Source organism: Eublepharis macularius, chromosome 12 (assembly GCF_028583425.1).
Source record: "Eublepharis macularius isolate TG4126 chromosome 12, MPM_Emac_v1.0, whole genome shotgun sequence".
NCBI classification, from domain to species: domain Eukaryota; kingdom Metazoa; phylum Chordata; class Lepidosauria; order Squamata; family Eublepharidae; genus Eublepharis; species Eublepharis macularius.
Window position 1 is genome coordinate 71,480,306 of NC_072801.1, and position 25,079 is coordinate 71,505,384.

General features: G+C 47.1%; 1 protein-coding gene and 2 non-coding genes across 5 annotated transcripts in view; all 3 read right to left on the bottom strand.

Annotated features, from left to right (window-relative positions):
- The window catches only part of CHD8 (chromodomain helicase DNA binding protein 8), a 61,288-nt gene that overhangs the window by 6,039 nt on the left and 30,170 nt on the right, over window positions 1-25,079 (bottom strand). For 2 of the 3 annotated variants that reach the window (XM_054992616.1, XM_054992614.1), the window contains exons 15-34: window positions 23,393-23,536; window positions 21,892-22,147; window positions 20,634-20,847; window positions 19,641-19,836; window positions 19,037-19,204; window positions 17,655-17,834; window positions 16,986-17,096; window positions 15,599-15,810; window positions 15,261-15,460; window positions 14,683-14,839; window positions 13,495-13,584; window positions 11,819-11,922; window positions 10,884-10,998; window positions 10,541-10,616; window positions 7,721-7,775; window positions 7,372-7,567; window positions 5,869-6,077; window positions 3,433-4,020; window positions 2,136-2,281; window positions 598-846 (exon numbers count right to left, since the gene is read on the bottom strand). In XM_054992616.1, coding sequence (XP_054848591.1) covers window positions 598-846; window positions 2,136-2,281; window positions 3,433-4,020; window positions 5,869-6,077; window positions 7,372-7,567; window positions 7,721-7,775; window positions 10,541-10,616; window positions 10,884-10,998; window positions 11,819-11,922; window positions 13,495-13,584; window positions 14,683-14,839; window positions 15,261-15,460; window positions 15,599-15,810; window positions 16,986-17,096; window positions 17,655-17,834; window positions 19,037-19,204; window positions 19,641-19,836; window positions 20,634-20,847; window positions 21,892-22,147; window positions 23,393-23,536 — 3,666 coding nt within the window. Of the gene's footprint in view, window positions 1-597; window positions 847-2,135; window positions 2,282-3,432; window positions 4,021-5,868; window positions 6,078-7,371; window positions 7,568-7,720; window positions 7,776-10,540; window positions 10,617-10,883; window positions 10,999-11,818; window positions 11,923-13,494; window positions 13,585-14,682; window positions 14,885-15,260; window positions 15,461-15,598; window positions 15,811-16,985; window positions 17,097-17,654; window positions 17,835-19,036; window positions 19,205-19,640; window positions 19,837-20,633; window positions 20,848-21,891; window positions 22,148-23,392; window positions 23,537-25,079 lie in introns of all 3 variants that reach the window. The other variant, XM_054992615.1, reaches the window with a different exon arrangement.
- LOC129340761 (small nucleolar RNA U6-53/MBII-28) lies at window positions 439-526 on the bottom strand. Its single transcript, XR_008598064.1, has one exon. It is a non-coding gene; the product is annotated as a small nucleolar RNA U6-53/MBII-28 (small nucleolar RNA).
- LOC129340760 (small nucleolar RNA U6-53/MBII-28) lies at window positions 10,688-10,795 on the bottom strand. Its single transcript, XR_008598063.1, has one exon. It is a non-coding gene; the product is annotated as a small nucleolar RNA U6-53/MBII-28 (small nucleolar RNA).

Below are 25,079 nucleotides of genomic sequence, written 5' to 3' on the forward strand. Positions count from 1 at the left end.
AAAAGCTAAGAAAAATTAAGAGTAGTTAATATGGAAATAGATTATTATAATACAGAGATCTTTAAAATGCTGAGTATAAAATATGTAGATGTAGATGACTGATTAAAGATTATTGTAGGAAATTTTAAGTAGAAGTAATTAAGGAGAGGGAGAGGAGAAATATCCCATGTTAGTTGTGTGGCCACATACTTTGAATATACTTTTCAGTTGTAGTTTAAATTTAGTATTTTGTATATGTTTCTGTGCAACTGATCTCCTGACAACAAAGATCAGTTCCCCTGGAGAAAAATTGATTTTTTCAAAGGTGGAATCTATGGCATTGTACAAAGCCGAGGCCCCTCTCCTACTAAACCCTGCCGTCTCTAGGCTCCACCCTCAAAATCTCCAGGAATTTCATTACCCGGAGCTGGCAACACTAAGGTAAATGCATACAAGGAGGTGCCTCAGTGCAAAAAGCAACATTCGTTCAAACCCCGGTTTGCTGCCCTCGGGAGTTCAGTATTAGCATGGCGAGTCATCACAGGCAATCCTCCCTCTCACAAGCATATTACAAAGCCGTTATTGGCATCAGGGACGGGGCTCTGCCGATCCACTCACATCTTTGATCTGCACGGTAAATTCCTTCTCTTGGCCGCTGTGCCTGAGGCGGGTGAAGGAAGTGGTCCCTTCCTCCTGGGATGCCAGGGGGCAGATGTGGGGGATGGGAGAGCTGGTGTACTCCCCGTGCAAGCGGGGGAGGCTCTCTCCCTGGCCCACACAAAGGCCCGCCTGGCTCTGTGCTGAAGGCCATTTCCCCGAGAGCACAGCTTGACACACCAAGTCGATACGGTTGATGAGTACTCGGTCCTGGTGGGGAAGACAGAGAGAGAGAGAGAGAGAGAGAGAGAGAGAGAGAGAGAGAGAGAGATGTAGTCAAGAACTGGCCATGTGAACAATTTGGACTGTATACCTTGATCCAAGAGGACTGTATGCCTCGATTCAACTGGCATTTCTGTTTAGAAACTGGGCCCTCCTTCACAGCAGTCCTCTATCTTACTTACAGCTCTTGTCCAGGTAAGCCTGGACAGCACAGGACTCGAGCTATTCCCATCTATTGTCACCCAAAGACAGTTTCCCTTGTCTTCAACAGCTGAAGTCCGAAACTCATTAGAACGTAATGGATCTGCTGGATCAGTCGTGTGGTCCATCTAGTCTAATAATCTAGCCTAGTCTAATAATAATATTTGTTTTATATACCGTCCTTCAGGATAACTTAATGCCACGCTCAGAGCGGTTTACAAAGTGTGTTATTATTATCCTCACAACAATCACCCTGTGATGTGGGTGTGGCTGCGAGAGCTCTGAGAGAGCTGTGACTGACCCCAAGGTCACCCAGTAGGCTTCAAGTAGAGGAATGGGGAATCAAAACTGGCTCTCCAGATTAGAGTCCTGCTGCTCTTAACCACTTCACCAAACTGGCTCTAGCATCCTGTCTCACACCACGGCCAACTAGTTGCCTTGGAGGGCACAGAGGCCGAGGCCTTCACCTGATATTGCCTCCAGGCACCGGTGTTCAAAGTCACAAGGGCTAATAAAGTCACAAGGGCTAATAACCCCTGACAAACCTGTCCTCCATGTACTCAACTAAGCCTGTTTCCAGCGAGACATGCTAAAACAGGTGACCATGTGAAACAGTTTCCTAATGACTTTTGGCAATAGTCCTGAACTGACATAGAACTGCACTGGCAATACTGGTGTGATCCTGCACCATCCAGGGATGTTTTTCATCCAGTGAAAAAGAAACGGGATGGCTTAGATCCGCCTGAAAGCAAACAAGTGGGACGGCATTCTAACTCACTTCAAAGTCTGGCAGCAAGGCAAATGCTTAATTTAAGCCAGCTTTGGGAATGCTAGGAAATATTGGGAACTGTGATTTACAGAGCTGGGTAGAGGCCGTACCCACAGAAACCAAACCCTGCAAGCTACACACCACGCAAATGTGCATTACGTGTCCTTGTTCCTCATCCTTCATTCTGCTTTTGCAAGCCACAGCCAAGATGTGGGCAGTCTGGCAGCGCTTCTCAGGATATGACAATGTGTGCTTCTGCGGCAACCCGCCCCCCCCACCTTACAACTCAAGCTTCCCACAAACTCACTTTTGGCCACTCATGGGCACGCTGGCGCTCTTGCAACAGCAGGTCGGAGGCGCTGGGCTGTGGGGAGTTCCCTTCATGGGAGGTGGGCAGGGACAGGAGTGACTCCTCCTCCTCAAATAGTTTCCCGCCACAAGAAGCCTCTTCGCCTGTGGGGGAAAGAACAAGAGGCTGAGGCCAAGAAAGACGGACAAAGTAGTTGCAGCAGCAGGACTTAGCAAAACTAGGGCATGTGGCAAACCAGCAAAAACTTAATCCCGACAAAACGGAGAGGCTTGTGGGGCAGGGGGAAGGTTTGACCCAGGATCTGGGATATCTTTTGTTCTGGTTTCACTCCCCCCTCAAAAGGGGCAGGTTTGTAGCTTGGGGGTGCTGCTGGTCCTAGGCCTCCCAGGGATGCCTTAAACTGGCTTTGGCTGGCGAGCCAGCTGCGGCCTTTCTTAGGCAGGAAACATCTTGTCACTGTGCTGCATGCCCGGCGGTAACATCTGGATTAAACTACCGCAGTGTGCTGTAACGGGGCTGCCCTTCAAGGCTGTCCAAAATATAATAACAACATTCAATTTATATACCACCCTTCAGGACAACTTAAGGCCCACTCAGAGCGGTTTACAAAGTGTGTTGTTATTATCCCCATAACAATCACTCTGAGGTGGGAGGGGCTGAGAGAGCTCCGAGAACCTGTGACTGACGCAAGGGCACCCAGCAGGCTTCAAGCGGAGGAGTGAGGAATCAAACCTGGTTCTCCAGATTACAGTCCTGCCGCTCTTTAACCACTATAGAAAACTGGTACAGAATGCTGCAGCCAGAACGTTTCCTGGAGTGGATTGCAGGGATTGTACTGCTCCTGTCTTGTTCCGTCTACACTGGCTCCCAATTTGTTTCTGGGCTCAATTTCAGGTACTAGTATTGACTTTTAAAGCACAATATGGTGTGAGCATATCTCATGAACCACTGTCTCCCATATAAATCTACCCATCTACGCTGGTCATCTCTTTCCCCACCCTGGGTTGAACTTCTTCCTCACACACTCTCCAACCAAATAAGAGAGGTTGTCCGACTAGGGCAATCTGTCACTGGCTTGCTCTAAATTAAGCATGGCCAGTTGATTGTGTGTGACTGGCCCATGGTCACCCGGGGAGATTCCATGGCAGAGTGGGGATTCAAACCTGGATTTCCCATGTCCCAGTCCAGCACTCTAACCACTACACCACGCTGGCACTCTAGCCCAAGCTTACCTCTAAGCTATCCTGATCATTCCATGATCCCCCGCTCAAAAGAGCCATGAAGTTTCACTTACCCTCACTGTCATCAGAGCAGCCCGAGGAGGAGGAGCAGGATGAAGAAGCAGATATCTTGCTTAGGTCGAGCTCCGAGTCAGAGTCATCGGCTGAGTCGGGCTTAAAGGGTAGGGCTGGGGGCTGCTGGGGGGTGGGCAGCTCGTGCAGAGGCGGGGGAAGGAGTAGAGGGGAAGCAGTGGTAGTAGCAACAGCAGCTCCTGGGAGAGGCAACGGCGAAGGTTGTGATGGTGGCGGCGGCGGTGGAGGAGGCGGTGGCGGTGGCGGTGTCCCTGTGCCCCCAGCCCGACTGTGCAGGTGGCTGAGGCGAGCCGACAGGAAGGAGAAGTCCGGGTCTTGCATGATGGTGGTGTCGGTCTGGCTGAGGCCATGGCGCGCCGCACCCCGCAGCAGCTCTCCATCATGACGCCCACACTGCCACCACACCGGCATCTCAGGCCCCCCAGACTGGCACAGGGAGAGCCGCTCCTCCAAGAGCGGGTGACACAGCACTTGCTCCCGCAAACGCCGCAGGAGGTCGATGCGGTACAAGGTGCGCGAGGCCCGCTCCTCTGTGATAGGCTCGATGAACAGTGTCGGGTCTGGAGATTCTGTCAAAGAAGAATTTAAAAAAAGAAAAAATGCATATGCAGACCTGCGTCTTCTCCTCCTGCCATCAAATCCCCCCGATATGGAATGGCATTCTGATCTTTTCAGGTGGGTAGCCATGTTGATCAGCAGTAGAAGAGCAAGATTCAGGTCCACTAGCACCTTAAAGACCAATTAGCTTTCCAGGGTATGAGCTTTCGAGAGTCAGAGCTCCCTTCATCTTGAAAGCTCGTACACTGGGAATCTAGTTGGTATCTAGGGTGGTACTGGACCCAAATCTTATTCTTACCTTTATGACCCACATTCAAGTTCCTCCCAAAGTTGCAGATCTTCCCTACAATCATCTTGGGCTGCCTCCTCTACCCCCACTGTTTTTACTTCATTTATACCCCCACCAGGGCTTTTTTTCAGCTGGAACATGGTGGAACAGAGTCCCGGCACCTCTTGAAAATGGTCACATGGCCGGTGGCCCCGCCCCCTGATCTCCAGAGGGGAGTTTAGATTGCCCTCCGCACCGCCAAGCGGCGTGGAGGGCAATCTAAACTTCCCTCTGTCTGGAGATCAGGAGGCGGGGCCACCAGCCATGTGACCATTTTCTCCAAGGGCAACCCACTGAGTTCCACCACCTCTTTTCCCAGAAAAAAAGCCCTGTACCCCACTATTATCCAAAATGGAGACCCGAAACAGCTTTCATTGTTCTCCACCATTTTAACTTCTCAAGAACCTTGTGAGGCAGGCTAGACTGTGTGTGACTGGCCAAAGGTCACTCAGAGAGAATCCAAGGCAAAGTGGGCTTTCAAACCTGGGTCTCCCAGGTCCAGGTCCAGCACTCTAACTACTGCACCACGCTGTCACTCTGGCCCAAGTTTACCCCTAAACTATCCTCCTTGACCATTCTATGACCTCCCTTCCCTCCAGATGTGTTCCAAAACTCCTGCCTCACCTCACTAGTGTAGACGATAAGGCCTGGGCCACTTTGATAGGACTGTGGATGCTAAACTGCTGTAACACGACAGATTTCGCAGCGTTACGTGCCCCGTTCGCTCCACCTAATGTTCCTCACTGTCCCTTTTCCAGTTCCTTGAAGCTGGATCCCATTTTTTTTAACCTTGGAAACAAATCAAACTAAATCTGTCATTTTCTAGGAAGTGATTTATTAATTTATTGAATATTTGGCCCTCAAAGCAAGTCACAGGAACATCATTAAGAACATTAAAATGTAGTATGAGCGTTCCTTGGGATTCTCAACAAGAGCTGGGTCAGGTATAACGGGAGAAGGGCTGGTCTGCTTCCTCCTCTTCTTCAGATGGCCCCCATCAGTACCAGTCGGGATTGAAGCCTTAATCCCAATTCCTCTTCTCACCCTCACTTCTAATAACTAAATGAAATGGATTCTAATATCAACAGAGCAATTTCAAGACAAGGGCATAAACCACACCTGCCTGCCTCCCCCATCAAATCTTGTCCCTTCACCCCAAGCTCTCAAAGGCACAAGACATACATTCCACACACCCAACACAAAGAAGAAATAATAATAATAACAGCAACAACATTTGATTTAGAGGACAAGTTAACACCTACTCAGAGTGGTTTACAAAGTGGGTCATTATTATCCTCGTGACAATCACCCTGTGAGGTGGGTGGGGCTGAGAGAGCTTCGAGAAGCTGTGACTGACCCAAGGTCACCCAGCTGGCTTTCAGCGGAGGAGTGGGGAATCAAACCCGGTTCTCCAGATTACAGTCCTGCCGCTCTTAACCGCACCAAACTGATACATAAATCAACTTGCAAAGGAACGATCATGCTACACGAGGATATTCCTTTACCCTCTCCTTCCCAGAATGTTACTAACCATCGCCTGCAGCAGGTGGCAGCCGGCACACTTGCCGGCACATGGCCACGAAACCGTGGAAATACTTGGCAAGGCTCTCGTCCGTCTTCTTGTCCAGCCGGGCGAGGGCCCGGAAGCGGCTCCAGTGGAAACGCATGGTGTCTGGGTCATACTCCACTCCGAACGTGGAGACCACGCGGTAGAAGTCTGACTGCTCTCGACGTGTCCACCTTTGAAAATAAAATAAGGGGTGGGGGGAAAGATTAAGAGGGGAGCATCAGTGCAAAGGGAGATCTCCTACTCAGCCAATTAAAATCCTGGTTCCCCCTCCTACCTCAAAAATAAGGGTGATCACAGTGACCCTGGGCCATTTCTAATGAGCTTCTTAATGCAACAGGATCATAACAAGCTGAAGCTTGACTTGATCTTCTTGTTGACCTCAAGAGCTTTGCTTTATTGGAAGGGCTCTTTTCTTCCCCTTATGGCAGAAACCCGAGGCACTACACCGGAATTCAGGTCCACCTTGGAGGAGATGACATTGGAGACCTCCTTAAATTGAATGGAGTCTTGTCCAATGTGTGAAGGTCCAAGTGGAAAGCATGTCAATTTTCTGAACATTTTTTTAATGTGTAATTGCAAACCACCTCTGTTAGTCTCTTGCCATGAAAACCCCACCAGGGGTCGCCATAAGTCAACTGTGACTTGAGAGCCGGATTTCATTTTTTTCAATTGGAACAAAGCAATTTATTTTAAACCGTTATGTTACAGTAAAGAAAAAAGGGAATCTTCTGGCACTGTGAAGTGCCAAGGCTTGAATTCTATGAATGAGTTTTGCATGCATTAGGTAGCTGTGCTGTGAAGCTCTCCTCCTCTTCCACCAACACTTCCGTTGACACAAATGTGCATTGAAAACCATCCTGTACAAACAGTAGGGCTAGCAGAAGTAGAAATGTGCCCCATGACAAAGGTTACTTGTTCATACGATCCAAAGCCCATGAAATTTAATGCGGTAAACTCTGCCTCCTAGTCAGGGGTGAAGGTTAAATTTCTTCTCGGGATCTCTCTTTCGGGGTTGCTCAAAGCAGAAGATGGCTGGTACTAGTTCAGAGTACCAAGTAAGAAAACGGCTGAACACCACTTTCACCCTGTTCCTAATTAGCAAAAGGTCAGACCACAGTAAATCACTCAGATGAATCTTAAGGGTGGCACAAGACTCCTCTTTTTTAAAAAAACGAATGTTTTCAAAGCTATCATGTAAGAGATCGCATAGTTGCATTTTAGAAACAAAGCTGGAAAACAAATAAATGCCGCTTGCAACTTGTTTCCCCCAATGGATCCACCCTGCCATGTTTCCCCCCTAAGTACCATTTCGTTCACAGTCATAACATATTGATTCTCCCCATTTATTCAAGTTTCAAAACTCAGACACGAGTTGGATTATTTCAGCTTGAACTGCAGCAATGGGAAAAGGAGTGCAAAGACGTGCCACCTCCCCAACATCCCACAGCCAGCCCAGGAACCCACCTCTGCTGCTTCTCCCGCCGCACCATCTCCTTCAGCTTGAAGGCTGCCTCGCAACGCCGCCGCCGTCGGTCCCCACGCTCCGCTGCCTCCATCTTGAGCTGCTCACGCTTGTAACTCCGCTGGAAGGCAGTGATGAGCCTTCGCAAACGGGCCGTGAGTGCTGAGGCTGGGGGCCAGAACAGGTTTCCCGGTTGGCCTATGGGAAAGGTGCAAACAGGGTCACTTTGATTTCTATCCACCCTCTCGCTGCTGCCCACCACGGCCCAGGAGACAAGACGCTCGACCCATTTGGGCCTTCTGCCGCCTGTTTCATCCGCATCCTCTCGGCAGTACTGTACATAGCATTTACCTTCCTCGCCATCCACCACAGATACTTCCTCGTCCATCATCATCAACGGGTCAGCCTGTAACAAAAACATCGGCAACATGAACGCAGGGCTGGACGCTGCCGCTTTGACCCTTCAATTCAGTGCCTTAAAAAAAAAGTTGACATATTGACCTACAATCCTGTGGGCTGAAAACGAAGAAAGCATTTGGATGCCTTGTTCATTGTCCTTCCTTGCTTCTGACATTTTACATCACTGCATTTTACATCAAGGCAATCAAGATTCTGGGACCGTTTCTATGATACGGTGTGTGGAAAGTTAGCCTGAAATGCAGAGTTCCAGCTAAAACGGCTGAAGATTGGTTCAGTACGGTTCAGTGTACTAAGTGCTGGTGTAACCCCTATGAGGTAACTGGTTTCGCTCAGTATGGCGGAGTCAGTAGCTAGATCCAGGCAGCTGAGGAGGAAGCTGGTTGCTGAGGAGCTGAATAATAACTAACATGCTCTTATCACCTTGAAGAAGGTCATCAAATGTTGTATGTGAATAATATGACTAAAAGTGGCGTTTGGGCATTGTGTTTGGTTGGTGTTACTGGGATAGTATTATTTTTGCAGGGCTGTAATTTCCCAAGAAGAGGACAGAAGCCTGGGCTGCAGTTGCTTCGGACTGGAAAGACAGTGAAAGAAGGACTCTATCACTTGTTGTCTGATTCCACTAAGTTGAACTGTTGACTTTTCAAAGACATTGTTGGCTAAAAGTTTCTGTATGGTTGCACTTAGTTTACTTAGAGGGAAAAAATAGTTGTATTGTATTTATTGTTATACGGTTTTTTTAAAAAAATTCTTACTTGCAATTGTGTGAAAGTTTGTCTCCTAAGCCCCATAGAACCCATACAAAGAGAAGTTACTCTGGCAGATCCAGGTCTAGTTGAGACACCCAGAGCCAAAACACACGAGAAGAAATACCCAGGTTCAGCACGTGTTCTCTTACCTCAAGGTTTGCCGGGATCTGTAGGCGTCCTGGAAGCTTAAAGTTTAGCATTTACAGAGCAGCAGGAAGGGGAAGGGAAATACAGGCGCCTGTATTTCCCTTCCTGCTGCTCTGTAAATGCTAAACTTTAAGCTTCCAGGATGCCTACACTTCCCAACAAACCTTGAGGTAAGAGAACAAGTTTAGCACTTACAGAGCAGCAGGAAGGGGAAGGGAAATGCAGGCGCCTGTATTTCCCTTCCTGCTGCTCTGTAAATGCTAAACTTTAAGATTCCAGGACACCTACAGATCCCGGCAAACCTTGAGGTAAGAGATCACGTGCTGAATCTAGGTATTTCTTCTCGTGTGTTTTGGCTCCCAGTCTCTGCTAACTTAACACTTCCAAGCACTCTCTGAGTACTAAGTGAACAGCCTTGAAAGTCAGTCTCGGAGAGCTCCTTATCTCATCCTCCCTGTATGTTCTCATCGCAGTAATGCCAATTAGCTGCCAAACCCTGATTGGCTCCTGAGTTGCCTGGTGACCCACTGGGGGCTAGACAAGTTATCCTTTCAGCGCGCTTTGCACCCTTTCCTTTGTCTTCTTCACCTTGGCAAGCCTCCCTGCTGCACCAACTCAGCATGGAGAGGGCCTGCCTGCTACCAGATGAGTAAGATGAACATCTTTTGGAAGTTGATCAGTGACACTTAAGTTAGTCAGCTCTTTAAAAGATTTTAGATAGCTAGAATTTTAGTTAGCAACACCTAGGCTGTTTTTGTAGCAGCTGCCTGTCTTTTCGTTGCTTAATGCTTTTGTGAGCACTCTTTAAAAGCAATGTCTGTGTTGTACCAATATAGATAAAAGCACATGACAATAATCAATACTTAGCAATACTAGGCCAAGCACTTGTATTCTAGATGAACTTTCAAACTTTGCATGAACCGTCTGTGTGTTTTTAGGTGTGCTTTAATCTTTTGACAGTTAATTAAAATAGTGGACTTTATCAAGATTAATGTTCCTCTATCAGAGATTCAACCAACAGTGATCTCTCAACTTAACTTTTTCTGACATTTCTCAGAGATTTATAGTTTTGTTTTGCAAGTTTGAGTATAACGTCTTTTTTTACTAATTGGAAGGTTATACAATAGAAATTATGAATATTCAATGAAGCATCAGACCAATTATCGTTTGTTTGTGCAATCATGTGAATAGACCTTAGATATTTGCATATGACGACTTATAAAAACGCAAATTCAGATAGAATGTCAGAGCTCCGATGGAAGAAATCTCGAGAGAATTTAGGTGAGAATTTTATTTTTACCTATGCATTTCATAGAAACTTTGATTATGTTCAACTTGGAATTTATTAAGAAATGTTAGCAAACTTATTTCTTATTGCCTTTCTGTGTTCTGTTTTTATAGGATTTATATTAATAACCGTTTATATTTTAATTACTTGCTTCATTAAAAACTAGGGTGTATTTTCAATAAAGTGAAATAAACTCTAGACAGGTGTCTGTGTGTTTGATAAGGAGTTGCAAAGCAACATTGAACCCGGTATAAAATAAATGTACTGATAAACAGGTGGTTCAAAGAACTTAGCTGTTTGACAGGTCTGAGAACTAATTGCTGAAAGCTTTCCAAGAGAAAGATACATCTTTCTTTTGGCTAGTAGAAGCTTAGTTTCAGATGTGAGTACACCCCAAAGACGTACCAAGGGGGTTGGAGAGCCAGGGCCTCTGTGAAGGCAGAGCTTTCAGCCCAAAATTCAAAAGGTTCAAGCCTCTCCCCTGCCTGACTGTCAGAGTGGCTGTGTTCAGCGCCTGAAGTAGGAGGCTGGGGGGCTTGTATCTGTACATATGGTTCAGGGACTGACCTCGTCTTCATGCTCCTTGGCAGGGCCACCGACAGGTTTGTATTCCGGGTCTTCGCAATCTTTGTCAAAATCCACTCTGTCAGTGGGGAAAACCTGGTTAGCGATCTAAGGTACAAAAATGTTCCTCCCTCTTGTTTCTTCATGCATGCACCTCAGGTCTTCTTGTGAGAAGCAAGCTTAACTCACTGACACCCGATTCAGAGCAAAAGGCTCGATTCGGTGCCTCGGTATTAGCATGGCGGGTCATCATGGGTGCATGGGTCTATGCTCCTCCCTTTTTTTGTATCTCCCTCCAACCTATTCCTGCCCTCAGCAGCAGCCAAGTCCCACAGCAGCCACTCACCCCTCCCCAACATCGAGGCGATGTTCAGCCGCAATGGCTTTGTCGTCGGGGCGACCTGCCTTCTCCAAGAAGCAAAGTGCAGGGTCCGCACGCATTGTGTTGTACTTCTCATAGCCTAGAGATGAAAAAGGAGGGAGGGTGTGGGCTTAAGCCTTTGTTCCCTTCAACATCACCCTTAGAATAAAATTTCTAAGACAGAAGGCTAAAAATACACAAAATCCCTACATTCACAGGTCACCATTATTTTATTTTATTTTATTCAGTTTATATCCCGTCCTTCTTGCGAACGGACTCAGGGCAGCTAAATGTATCAATAGCAATATTCAATAAAAGTTTAAAAGCAGAAAACTATAAAAAGCAAGTCACATATCACAATAATTCAATCTCAATTTCAGGCATTGTCAATAGATTCCATAGGCCAGTCTCAAAGAGTATAAAAAGCTAAAGATTCAGCCGTAGTATAGCGCTCAGGGTAGGACAGAACGGGGACGTGGCGATCAAAAGGGGGGATAGAATGCCGGCTCTCAACCAAAGGCTCGGCAGAACACCTCCGTCTTACAGGCCCTGCGAAACTGCAACAAATCCAACAGGGCCCAGATCTCCAATGGGAGTTTGTTCCACCAGGTCAGTCAGAGCCAAAAAGGCCCTGGCTCTTTCTGAGACTAGGTGAATATCCCTTGAGCAGGGGACCACCAGTAGCTGCTTATCCGCAAAGCGCAAGGCCCTGCAGGGGACATAATGTACTGCCCCTACCCTCTGCTACCGTTTGTGATCATCCAACTATCAAGATGCCACATGGGATCGTGGCAGAGGTGAGAATTTAGCTAGACTACTGCCCCGTGTGCCTCTTTGTCAAGGATGTCCCAATGGGTAAAATGGCTCACTACAGACGGGCCGTGAATCCCTTCCCCCCAAAGCATTGCCCTCCCACCTACCATGCTTGAAGACCCCCAGGAGCAAAGACTTGTCAGCTTCCGCATCCCACCAGGCCGTGGGGACCTCTGCTTGATCCACCAGCGGAAACCAGATGTCAGTCTCACTGGTGGGCAGGGGGAAAAGAACACAAGAGAAAAGTAAAGATTTCAAGCAGAAGCAGGCAAACACCTTCAGACAGCGGTAGCTCCTGGCAGAAATCCCCACCCTACCCACAGGGCTGAGTGACAGGTATGCGCAGATGTTTTATGTCAACCGAGAAAAAAGCTGGTCCTCTGCCCCTGAAAATGACATAATATAAAATGTCACCTGTAAGGGAGGTGGTGTGGTGTCTCAGTGAAACTCACTGGGTGAACTTCTGCCAGTCATTTTCTCAGCCTAGCCTACCTCACAGGGTTCTTGTGACAACAAAATGGAGATGTGGGGGGAGAGAGATTCTTAGAGGAAGAGCAGGATAGAAATGTAGATAGGAAGGGGCACCTGAACAGAGTCGAAAACCAAACAATCCAAAGAAAACTGCTACATCAACTCTCAAAGTGTTATTGAGCATTCCCTGGAAACATGAAGCCCATCCCACTGATATAGATGATATCCAAGTCCTACATTCCTCCCTAACCCATCTACACTTTTTCCACTTGGAAAATAAAGCAGGATGTCAGCAAGCATGTGAGACATCTCAATATTGATAGGGCTGGCTATTTTTGCTGTTCTAAACAAGCTATTCTATAACTGCAGAGGTAAGCTTGGAAATCACATAGGAAATGTCTAGTCAATGTCTCAGAAGCCTAAGAGAGCATTACACAGACTTCCGGTACACCGGGGATTATTTGCATGACTCCAAAGACCAATAAGATGAAACATGTGAAAAGAGGGGGCAGAAGGCCAAAACATGAATGTGAATTTACATTCAAATTCATTTCACGGGAAGGGCCAGAGGTTTATGTGACCCAAGTCATCAAAAGAGGTGCAGTATCTGACAACGGGAGCTTTGTCTCTTGAACATTTATACCCTAGAAATCTTGTTGGTCTTTAAGGTGCCACTGGACTCAAATCCTGCTCATCAAAAGATAGATTCTTAAAACAAGAACCCTCTGAATATCAGTGCTGGTGGGTGAGGGGGCGGGCTGCAACAGAAGGATGCCTTTGTGCCGTGCTTGTCAGTCTGCTGGAGGCATTCGGGTAGCCACTGGTCTGAACAGCATGCCGAAAACTTGCTCTGATTAGAGATGGGCACGAACCGGGAAAACGGCAGTTCATGCGGTTTGTGGTTTGTCACGTTTCATGAACCATGAACTTTCACAAACTTGTCTTGGCTCGCGAACCAGTTCGTTCAGTTCGTGAAAATGTCACTTCCGGGTCAGCAGAATGTCTGCAGAGAGTGAGCCCATCCACCCTCGTTGCCTAGGAAACTGATTGATCAGCTCCAGGCTGTCTGTAGTGATGAACCAAAATACGAACCAAACAAACTGGGCTAAAATTTGCCGTGGTTCATGAGAAATGAGCTCCCATGAACTGCCAGTTTGCGAACCACGAACCAGCCTGGTTCGTGATGAACTTTGGTTTATAATTCGGTTCATGCCCATCTCTAGCTCTGATCATGCACGGCTGCTTCTACATTAAAGTGTAACCTGGTGCTTGGAGGACCTGCAGGAGAGGGGGTGGGGAGAGGAGATATTACCTGGCAAGGCTGCCGGCCAACACTTTTTCAGCCTGGTCCCCAATCACCTCCTGGCGCAGGTAATAGAGCATGCGCACCCGTAGCAGCACCCTAGGAGAAGAAAGTGACACTGGTCACAACAAGGGACTGTACGTCCTTTATTTAACACCACCACTAGTACCCCAGGAGTCTGCCCTTTTCATTTGCTAGTCAGTACAAGGTGACAGAAATAATTCCCCATTTCACCCCCAGGACTGGGCCAGGCAAGTGACACATGGGAGAAAACAAGTGGGTGGCAACATTATAAGCCCTAGTGACTAAATGGCAACTCCATATTCAGAGGTAGTAAGGAAGGCAATACCACATTTGGCTTCTGTGCCCTGTCTGTTGGCCTTCCAGGTCAACTGGACCAGCCACTCCATGAAACAGGATGCCAGACTAGAGGGACACCAGCCTGAACCTGCAGGATTCTTGCATCCTTATGGATTTTTGTTCTCGTGGAAAAAGTAAGAGAAATAACAAGGGAACAGTGCAAGTAGTCCTGCATTTTATTTTTCAGAAAACATGTTCCTCTGAAAAAGAATTTTTGGCTAAACATTAGGAAGAACTTCCTGACAGAGCGGTTCCTCAGTGGAACAAGCTTCCTCGGGAGGTGATGGGCTCCTGTTCCTCGGAGGTATTTAAGAACAAGTTAAATGGCCATCTGACTCCATTTGAGTCCACATCAGCAATGATGATTTTGTGACTCCATATGAATTTAGGCAGACTGTGAGAAGGAGAGCAGGAAGGGATGAGCCAACGCCAGGCTCCTGTGGCCCTTTCTTATATGCCCAGGATAATGCCAACTGCCACTTTAGGGTCATGTAACAATTTTCCTCCAGACCAGATTGGTCAGGGAGCCTGGTGTTTTTTTGCCTTCATCTGGGTATGGAGCAGGGAATACTGGGGAAGGTGAAGTGGGGGAAGTAACTGTGAATTTCCTGCACTGAGCAGAGCATTGGACTCCATGACATCTGGGGTCCCTTCCAGCTCTATGTTTCATGGGAAACCAGGGGGATCATAAACCTGTAGGCAAAGCCCCACAATTGGTCTCAGCCCCCAAATATGTCAGAATGGTAGTAATCTTGTCTTTATGGGGTTTGAGAGACACACATTCAGGGCTTCCCCCTTTCTAGCTGTGCCGATGGGCAGTGCCGGATCCCGCCTTACTTGTTGCACTGGTGTTTGAGGTGCTTCTTGTAGCCCTCGTCCTGGAAGAGGGTGTCTGGGTTGTACTTGCGAATCCATTCGGCTTTCTGGACGTCGAAAGTGGTCTGGGACTTCACCTTCTTCCCCTTGCGACCCCGGGGGACCGGGATGGACAGGCCTGTCCGAGGAACAGGAAGTGAGCTCAGAGGAGGGCCATGGCTCTCTAGGTATAACATGGAACCAGGGCAATAGGGATTAGGGTGGTCCCAGCTTTTCATCATGTGTCTAGTTCAACGCATTGGAAAAAAAATTTCAAAACTCATTCAGCCCCCACCAACCCCTCTATGGGATACTGAAAACAGACACCTGCCTTCTGCAGGAGCCAGCTGAATGCCAGCATCCTATGCCCTTTAACTCCCGCTGTCTTGTATTTCCCAGACACAAGACATCCCACCCACCCCGCCCCAAAACAGCCCAAGAGCAGTGTCCCAACTGGCTTGTCATAAAACGGCAGCCACAGGTTTGGTCTAGGCCTCCACAACGGAACAAGGAAAGGACTCTGTGGCCTGGAAAGGAAAAAGAAAACTGGGTCCCCTTACCAGAGTGGTTCTGAAGCTCCTTGGCTTTGCCGTTCTCAACCGGGCTGATGAGATCCCAGATGAATCCCTTGATGTTCTCGTCTCCCCGGTAGTGCATCAAGCAGTACACCAAGATGGCGCGGCAGATGGTCTCCACATCCCGCTCCGACATGCGCCTCTTGAATCGTCCGTGCGACAGGATCTCCCGCCAGCGGCCCCAGCTGCCACACAAATGCGGGAAGTCAGCGTCGTCTTCTCCCCCAAAGTCAGACATCTCCCTCCCTCGCCCACAGGTTAAAAGGGCCCCTCTCCACCGCATCCCATTATGTCTCTCGCTGCCTCCCTCTTATGCCACATACCCATAGACCAGCAGTTGTTTCTCCACCTGGAAGCAGTCCGTGCGCCCGTACGAATGGTGGAGAGGATGGTGGTGCCGGTCGTGGCGCCGGGAACGCGGCCGGTCATCATCGTCGCTTTCCAAGTCGGAGAACTCCACCAAGTCATCGTCCTTCAGGGTGCTGAAGTGACGAGTCTGCTTCCGCACCCGGGGTGTGTCTATCACCAGGTTGTTCTGGAAAGCGGAAAAAGTCAACTCCTGTTAATCTTTTCGGCCCTTCCACGAGTAATTCTGAAGAGCAAATTCTTTGCATGACCAAACGTCAGTTTCAAATAGGCAGGGGGCTGGATAGGCTGCTGTCATGTTGTGGGCGGTTTGTTAGAAGGAATCCCACACATGAAAAAGACTCCATGCATCAGGATGGAGTAGGTATGAAATTGTTCTAATAATACTAACACTGCAACCCTTGGTGCCTTTACTTGGAAGCAAGCCCCATTGAACTCAACAGGACTTCTGAGTAAGTGTAAAGCAATTTTTTTCATGACCCCTAGTCTAAAGACCTATGTATGAGCATTATTGGAGCTGCCCTCTCGCACAGAAGGCAAAAGCTTTTCTTTGTAAGCAGATTTCTTCCGATGCAGTTTAAAACACTAAAAATTGTAGGTCAGGAAGCCCTACAATAAGGAGAAAATGTCAACACTTTGAACTCAAGAATTAACCTTGGATAAGCAGTCTCTCAGGAAGAGACCCAAAACTCTTGTGTGGCATCTGACATTTAGCATGTTTATATTACAGTGAGATTTTATTGTCCTGTCAATCAGGCCTGTTTTGGTGCCATGTCTCCTGAAGAACGTAATTTTGAAGAATTTTTTGTATCAGCTTTGTGTAACGATTTTTATCTTTTATTCTGTAAATAATTAGTTTTGAAAGTATATGAAAGCCAAGCTACCAGTGACGCCTGACACAGGTTGGACACTTGTCAGCTTCCCTCAGTTTTTGATGGGAAATGTAGGCATCCTGGTCTTGCAGCTGTAACGGAGAACCAAGCTGTAAAACCAGGACGCCTACATTTCCCATCAAAACTTGAGGTAAGCTGACAAGTGTCCAACCTGTGTCAGGTGTCACTTGTAGCTTGGCTCTAAGATTCTCTGCTATGGCTGATCTTTATGCATATGTCCTAACAAGGCATAGCATCTGAGTTTTATTTATGAACTAAAGCTCATATTTCTTCATTGATCACAGTATGGTGTCTTAATTAATGGAGGGTGACAGCTGTTAGGGAAAATAAAATTATAGCAGAGTATTTTTTTAAAAAAATTCCGTAACAGTAAGCATTCATAGGACAGGGCTGTACAGCAGTCAGTCAAGTATTAAACACCTCTGACATGGCCTTCCCTCTCCCGGCATACCTTGCTATTCAGCATATCAAGATCCAAATCTGCCTTCTTGGCCCACTTCTGCCAGAAGTTTGGATCGTCCAAGGCAATGTCTGTTCTGTTCTCAGAAGCCACAAAACTTGCCTGGGAAGGAAGAAGAGGGATTACAGAGGGCTGCTCTATAAAGAAATCCTTCATTCTTGCTATTATTTGGAAGACGTTTAAACCTGCTCTCGAACACCAAACCTGGCAATTGTCAAAGGATCTAGAGAAACTTTATTTTAAAATAAAGTCTTTGAGGACACGGAGAAAAGCAGGCAAAAGAACACACAGTTCTTCGAAATCTGCTTTGGAACTCTTTATCAAGGCACACCCCACAACTTTTCTGTCCTCTGTTTCACCAGCAAAGCCTTCCAAAACTTTGATATTCTTTTGGCAATCCCAAACATGCTTCCTTGCTGTATTTTTTCTAGCACAGAATGCAAGAAACTTAAAGGAACAGGGATATCCATTTCTGGAGTCCACGTATCAGCTAGCACAGTGCTGGTGCTGCACAGAAATTCTTTTCTTCCCCCCTTTACTCTTCTGAGCCCAACTGCCCCTCTCAGCCACTCTATCAACCAGCAAAGGATCCAAGAACTCTTCTGGAATGACTCAAAACATTGAAAAAGAGCAGAGAGTAGCACGGGAGGGAGCAGGTACCTTGGCGAAGGTGGACCCTTTGCCTTCGCTCTCAATGGTGATGGTGGTTGTGCGGCGAAGCAAGATCTGGTCAATGTCTTCTTCGCAGAACTTGGAGCCCTCGTCATCCTCTTCCATGATGGCAGCGTAAGCTCCCTTGCGAAGCAGGTCCTCGATCTCCTTCTTTGAAAACTGCTGGATCTGAAGAAGAGAAGATGATGGTGCAAAGAGGGAACGGAAGTGGCCATCGCTTCCCACTTTTTCTAGCCCTTGAAACAATACCATGAACTTAGGAGCAAGATTTGGGTCCAGTAGCACCTTAAAGATCAACTAGATTTCCAGGGCATGAGCTTCCAAGAATCAGAGCTCCCTTTGTCAGATATGGGAACTTGAATTTGAGAGTTATGCTACACATCTGGAGATTCAGGACCCCCATCTCCACCCCCAAATTTAGAAAGTAGGTTATGATAAAGCTTAATTTCTGTTAAAACTGGGGAGGGCAAATGGAGAGCCGGTGTGGTGTAGCGGGTAGAGTGATGGGCTGGGTCTGGGTGACCCAATTTTGACTCCCTGCTCTGCCATGGAAGTTTGCTGGGTGACCTTGGGCCAGTCTCACACTCCCAGCCTAACCTACCTCACAGGACTGTTGTGAGGAAAAATAGAAGAATAATGTAAGCCGCTTTGCGTCCCCTTTGGGGAGAAATTTAAGGTATAAATGAAGTAAAATTAAAAAAATAAACAGAAGTGGTGAGTAAAAAAAATGCAAGTGTGAGGCAGAGTGGTGTAGTGGTTAGTGTGTTCAGCCAGTATATGGGAGAAGCCAGCTCAAAATCAAAGATTTCTGGGTGACCTGGAGACTTTCATGCACTTTCAATCTAACCTGCCTCGCGGGGCTGTTCTGAGAATAAAATGGAGGACAAGAGAACAATGAAAGGTACTTTGAATGCCCATCGGGGAGAACGACGGTGTAAATGAAACAACAATGACAACAAACGATCCTTACTGGGCCCACAAGTTTCTGGATTGTAACAATAATAATAACTGCGCTTATATACTGCTCTCCTAGGCAGTTTAGTGTCCCACCCAGAGCAGTGAACAAGTTAGTGTTACTATTATCCCCACAATCCAGCTGGGGAGCTGGGGCTGAGAGGAGTGGCTTACCCAAGGCCACCTACTGAGCTCATGGCAGTAGTGGGATTCAAACCAGTAGATGCTGATTCACAGCTGAACTACTCAAGCACTGTGCTATATAGCACAGTACTAGGAAATCCGCACCAACAATGAAAAAAATCCAAACCCCTTCTTCACAGCCAAATAAAAATCTCACACATCTCTGCACATTTTTGCAATGACCAAATTTTGGCTTCCTTTTTCCCTTCCTCTTCCACTGCCAGCAATTTTACCCCAGCGATGCTGCCTTCTCGCCCGCTCATGGACTGTAGGACGGCCTTGTCTAGTCCCAGTTTGAGGCTGGCTTTGTCAAACATCTCACGCTCGTAGGAGTTGCGGGTGATGAGCCTGTAGACCTTCACTGCCTTGCTCTGCCCGATCCGGTGGCAGCGAGCTTGTGCCTGGAAGTGGAACAGAATAACATGGCATTTTGTGGGTGAGGGCCTACCCTGGACACAGGAAATAGATTTTCTTTCAAGAACTGCTTCTTAGCAGGCAGAGGAGAGCACCCAGTGTTTGGACCCCTAAGAAGAGACAGAGTTCAAGATCAACCCCTGATTACGAGAAGCTGAATGCAGCTCCATGGGTGATGCTAAATGGTTCCTGGTTTGAACTGGCAATGAATGGGTAACTTCTGTATTTATATTGCTCAGATATTATGCAAACTGAATCAATCCTGGATCCATAGCCAAGAAAAAGAAAAAAAACAGGGACAGAATGATTAGTCAAACAACTCTCCTATTATGTCCCTGGGTTTTCCTGAATTAAACCCTCTAGCTACAGAGGTCACAGACATTACAGAAGCTTGGCTCTCCTCTCCGGTCACCTCTGTCTTACCTGCAGGTCATTCTGGGGGTTCCAGTCAGAATCGAAAATGATGCAGGTGTCAGCTGCTGTCAGGTTGATCCCTAGGCCTCCCGCTCGTGTGCAGAGCAGGAAGACAAATCGATCCGAGTCAGGCTTGCTAAAGCGGTCGATAGCGGCCTGGCGCAAGTTCCCCCGTACCCGCCCGTCAATGCGCTCATAGAGGTACCTGCACGGAGATGGGGAAGGCATGCTTATACGGAACGCACGACTTCAGCCACAGATGGACAACAGATAGGACATAAACTGCGCCACTTTTGACCCATATACTATCTCTCAAGCTGTTCATCTATCCTTGAGACCGAGCAACATGGAGAAGATTCTTTGCTTTTTAGGCTGTACAGGAAGGAGTTCTCACAACCCCCAAGGAACTGTATCCTGTTAATGCAGGGGTCCGCAGCTTATGGCCTGGGAGCTAAAAGCGGCTTGCCACAAAATCCAACGATATTGGTCCCATTGCAAACCCTTGCCTGCCATTCCCTTCACTTGTTGGTTATTCTAGCATCCCATTTATCTTTCCTGTTAGAGGCTCAAAGAGGCAGTTTCTACTTCCTTCTTCCCTTTTTCATTACCAACTGCTCAGCAGCTCTTAACGTTCTGGAATATTCCAAAAATGAGCATGCTCAGTTTCTTGCCCTACTGCTCCATTTCGAAAGTACTATTTTTTTCTACATAGTTGGGGATCCCTCAGTCTCCCCCACTCCCTGTATACAGAATCCTATTCTTCCCTACTGACAGGCACTGGGCAATTCAGTGGGGAGGAATAACAATTCCGGGAGAAATGACAATGCCACGGCTGATAGGTCACTGCTCCTTCCAATGGTGAATGCAACGGCAACATTGAATGTTGCACTGTATAAATTCCTCTCCTTAGCATAATTTTTGCCTTCTGCTGGGAACCTCCAGCACTAAGCGAAGGAATGTTTTGGTTTCGCACTCGAGCCCCTGCCCGGCGCCAACTCTCACCTCTTCTGAATGAGGTAGTCCTCCAGGATGTCAAGGCAGCGGACCATTTGGGAGAAGATCAGCACCTTGTGCCCGCCGGCTTTTAATTTGGGAAGTAGCTTATCAATCAGCACCAGCTTCCCGGAGGAACGCACCATGGCCTGCAAGGGAAAGTCGTGGGGCACGTGGTGGTGGCAGGAATCCCGAAACTCGGTCAGGATCTTCTCCTCTGCACCTGATTTCGAGGGAGGGGGGAGAGAGAAGGTCGTGGACAGAGAAAAGCCAATGAGATTAGATTAAGAACGATATTGCTTACGAACTAACCTGAACTTTTTTTGAAACTCTAGAATTGTTCTAAAAGTTGAGGAATAGTCTGTTTTAAAAGGCACAGGTCTAACTGCGCTGATCCTTTACCAGAAATTCCCTCACTGCATAGAATTTTCAAAATCTATTCGTTCTAGAGCATTTACAGAAATAGACTTTTTCTTTTTAACAGGGGAAAAAAGGATGTTTCTAGTATTCACTTGATCATCAGTACCAAACTTGGGTTACATCCTTTGCAGTTTGGAAGTAATTAAGACAAACCCAGCCTCTGCCATTTTGAATTGGCTATAAAAAATACCGACCCTGACCTGGATGGCGAAGGCTTGCCCAAATTTCACCAGATCTCAGAGATTAAGCACAGTTGGTCCCAGTAAGTATTGGGATGGGAGACCGCCAGAGAAGTCCAGAAGTCCAGACACAGAGGCAGGCAAAGGCAAACCAACTCTATTCATCTCTTGCCTTGAAAACCCTACAAAGTCATCATAACTTGGCTGCAACTTGACAACAGTTTACACACACGCTTAAAAACATCCATGTTTTTGCACAAGTTTTCTTTCTAAATGTCTCAATCTGCTTTACCGGGTCTGAAGCTCAAAAGAAGAAGATTAATCCTTTACTCCAGAGGAGTTAGCCGTGTTAGTCTGTAGCGGCAAAATCGAAAAGAGTCCAGTAGCACCTGTAAGACTAACCAACTTTACTGTAGCATAAGCTTTCGAGAATCACAGTTCTCTTTGTCAAATGCATCTGACAAAGAGAGCTGTGATTCTCGAAAGCTTATGCTACAGTAAAGTTGGTTAGCCTTAAAGGTGCTACTGGACTCTTTTCGATAATCCTTTACTAGATTCTTTGTTCTGATTACCATTAATCCTGCAACAGAGATTACTCCAGCTATGTTGTAGCTATTTTCAGGTCAGCCACATAATCTACCTCTGCCCCCTTTCCCCACAGAACATACCATTGATGAGGTAGGGATGATTGCAACACTTCCGTAGCTCCATCATGGTGTTGAGGAGGTTGGGCATGTTGCTGTGGCCTGCTCCTTTGGAGAGGAAGTTGAAGTTCTTCTCCAAGATGGCCCGATAGTACTTCTTCTGGATGTTGGTCAGCTCCACCTCGATGATGGTCTCCTGCTTGGGAGCCAAGTTCTTCTCCACGTCCTCTTTCAGCCGCCGAAGCATCATGGGCTTCAGGATGGCCTGAAGTTTCTGGACCTGCATTGAGGAGGGAGCACATGGATCAAATCGAGGACGCAGCCAAGGTGGAAGAACAAGGAGGAAGCTAGCCATTGCAAAGGTCATTCATCCGCGTAGGACTGTGGGTACACACGAGGAATAGAAACAGGGAAGGGGGAGGGTAGGTTGGAAAACTGAGTGCAATGCGTAGCGGGATGCACACCAGAACCAAGAACCATTACTCAGATAGGAGGGCTGTATTATATGGAAGCTGTCTCAAAGAGATGTGTCAGTAAAGGGATAGATCAAGATGGGTAGCCGTGTTAGTCTGTCCGTAGCAGCAGAAAAGATCGAGAGCCCGGTAGCACTTCTAAGACTAACCAAATCTGTGATAGGACTGACTTCCTTAACAGAAGCAAACTGATCTCCATATCAGAAGCTACTGTTTGCATCTACTCCGCCCTCCCCTCTCCACCTATATATCTGACCAGTTTCTTCTTGCCCTCCATGCATCTGATGAAGAGAACTGCGATTCTCGAAAGCTTATGCTACAATAAAGTTGGTTAGTCTTAAAGGTGCTACTGGACTCTTTTTGATTTTGCTACTACAGACTAACACGGCTAACTCCTCTGCATCTGTGATAGGATATGAGCTTTCGTGAGTCTCTCTGAAGATGTGAGCTGTGACTCACAAAAGCGTGTACCCTATCACAAATTTTGTTAGCCTTATAAGTAAAGGAAGAGGGAGTGATTATAAATTTCACTACTATTGTTGTGAGTATGATCCCACTGGCCAGATACTACGTTGCTTAATATGTCCACCTTAGACTTGCTTATGCTCTGTTTTCAGCATTTTTTCAACTCTGTATTTGGATTTCTGCTGGTTTTAAATCTTGTGCAAACGCACATGTTTATATACCCTATTACATGTGTGTTGAAATATCTTTGAAATTGACCTTACTGACCCACACTGAGACCTGCCTTGAGTCTCAGTGAGGAAGGAGGACAATCAGTCAATCAATCAATCAATCAGGGAGGGAGAGAGGGAGGATGGACCTGAGAACAAGGATTGGGACCAAGGAGTAATAAAGTGGGATGAAGGAGGAGATCGGCCCATTAATGGCTGCTAGCCATGATGAGGACTGAAGGGAGCCTCCATTACAGAGGCAGCAAACTAGGAGACAGCAAGGAGTGGGCCTTGCCCTCTCTGCCCTGTTTGTTTGGCCTTCGAGGGCAACCGGCTGAGACGGGATGCTGGACTTACGGGGGCGGAGGGAGAGAGTACCTGCTCCTCAGTTTTGAGGTCACCGAAGTCCTTGAGGAACTCCGATTCTGAGGGGAACTGGGAGGGCTCGAGGAAATGCAGGAGACTGAAGAGCTCTTCCACCGTGTTCTGCAAGGGCGTGCCGGTCAGTAGTACTTTGTGCTCCTAGGGAAGGAAGGAAGGAAGGAAGGAAGGAGGAGGGGAAAAAAATACTGATGTTGCAGAGTAGCCAAAAGCCATGATCCGGCAGAGTTTTGTGATGGGAAACTCCGCTCTAACATGAACTCAACAGGGAGCTCACCGCCTCGTCATTGGGACCATATACTGGCCTACCTGGCAGGGCTGTTGTAAGAACGTGTGTGAAGTGTTTTGAACAGTGAAAGGGCTATGTAAGACAGTAAGGACTGTTAAGGTGGCAGCTGAGACCACCTCTGTGTGCCACAGAACATAAGGCAGACCATGGTGGCTAGGCAAGACCAGCGGAGAGTCAGCAACCTGGCCTTGGGAGAAGCCTTCCGTCAAAAGAAGGGGACTACTTCCTCAAAATTACCACTAAATTCAAAAAAAGGAAGTGTGCCACAACCAAAGCTGATACACAATTCTATTACAAGAGTTCAACAAATATACATTCATACACCTGAAAACCATTTACAATAGTGAATATCTACTTAGACACCCATTCACAACGACAATAAAGGACAACAGTGTGTTGTGTCTTGCAATAAGTGTAAGGGTCACTTATTGCAAGACACAATGCAAGAGATTGGATGGTTTGAATTCTTTGTTGATTAAAATCGCTGGACATAGAACTAACTGGTGGCCTGATGAAGGAGTCCTCTGAAACGAGCAAAGCGTGATAGGGCTGGCTTAGCTCATTGCCACCCTACCTTCCCTTCGCTCCGTTTCTACCTCACAATCGGCTTTGCCTTTCCTCGCGGCATCGCGGTTGTACGGCTTCGCGGTCAAGAATTGACGACACTCCAGCTGACTTACCAACAGCTTGGAACCACCAAAAACCATATAATATTGGACATTATATCATATTTTGGAAATTTTTCCATTTATGCCTCTCTTTGTACATAGACTTTCACACTGTTGCCCTTTATTGTCGTTGTGAATGGGTGTCTAAGTAGATATTCACTATTGTAAATGGTTTTCAGGTGTATGAATGTATATTTGTTGAACTCTTGTAATAGAATTGTGTATCAGCTTTGGCTGTGGCACACTTGGGAGAAGCCTCCCAAACGAAAGGCAACTGCAGTGGAGAAAGGCCAGAAGCTACGGCAACAGACCTGCTGGCAGGGCACTCAGAGGAACCAGAGCAAGGGGGGTTAGAGTCTTCCCCAGCTTTCAACTGGCTGATCAAATACATGAGCGTATCATTTCTTGTGCTAGCAACAAGGACAGACAAGAACAGTGCTGGGCACTGAAGCCTAAAACACTTGCTATTACGTCAGATACTGCCCATCACCTCTCTCTGGAGTCTTAATGATATTTGTTTGTTTTTTAATTAAGACTGCTCAAGAATCACAGGATTCCAAGTTCAGCACTCAACATGAAATTCACCGAGAAAAACAAAACGGAGACTTGGTACCACTTACTGTAACTGGGATACCTGCAGATGAGGCAGATTTGCATTTTGGACACTGGCTGCGTGCAAGAGTCAAATGCAACTTGCGGGTTGGATGCTGCCACACACACACGCACA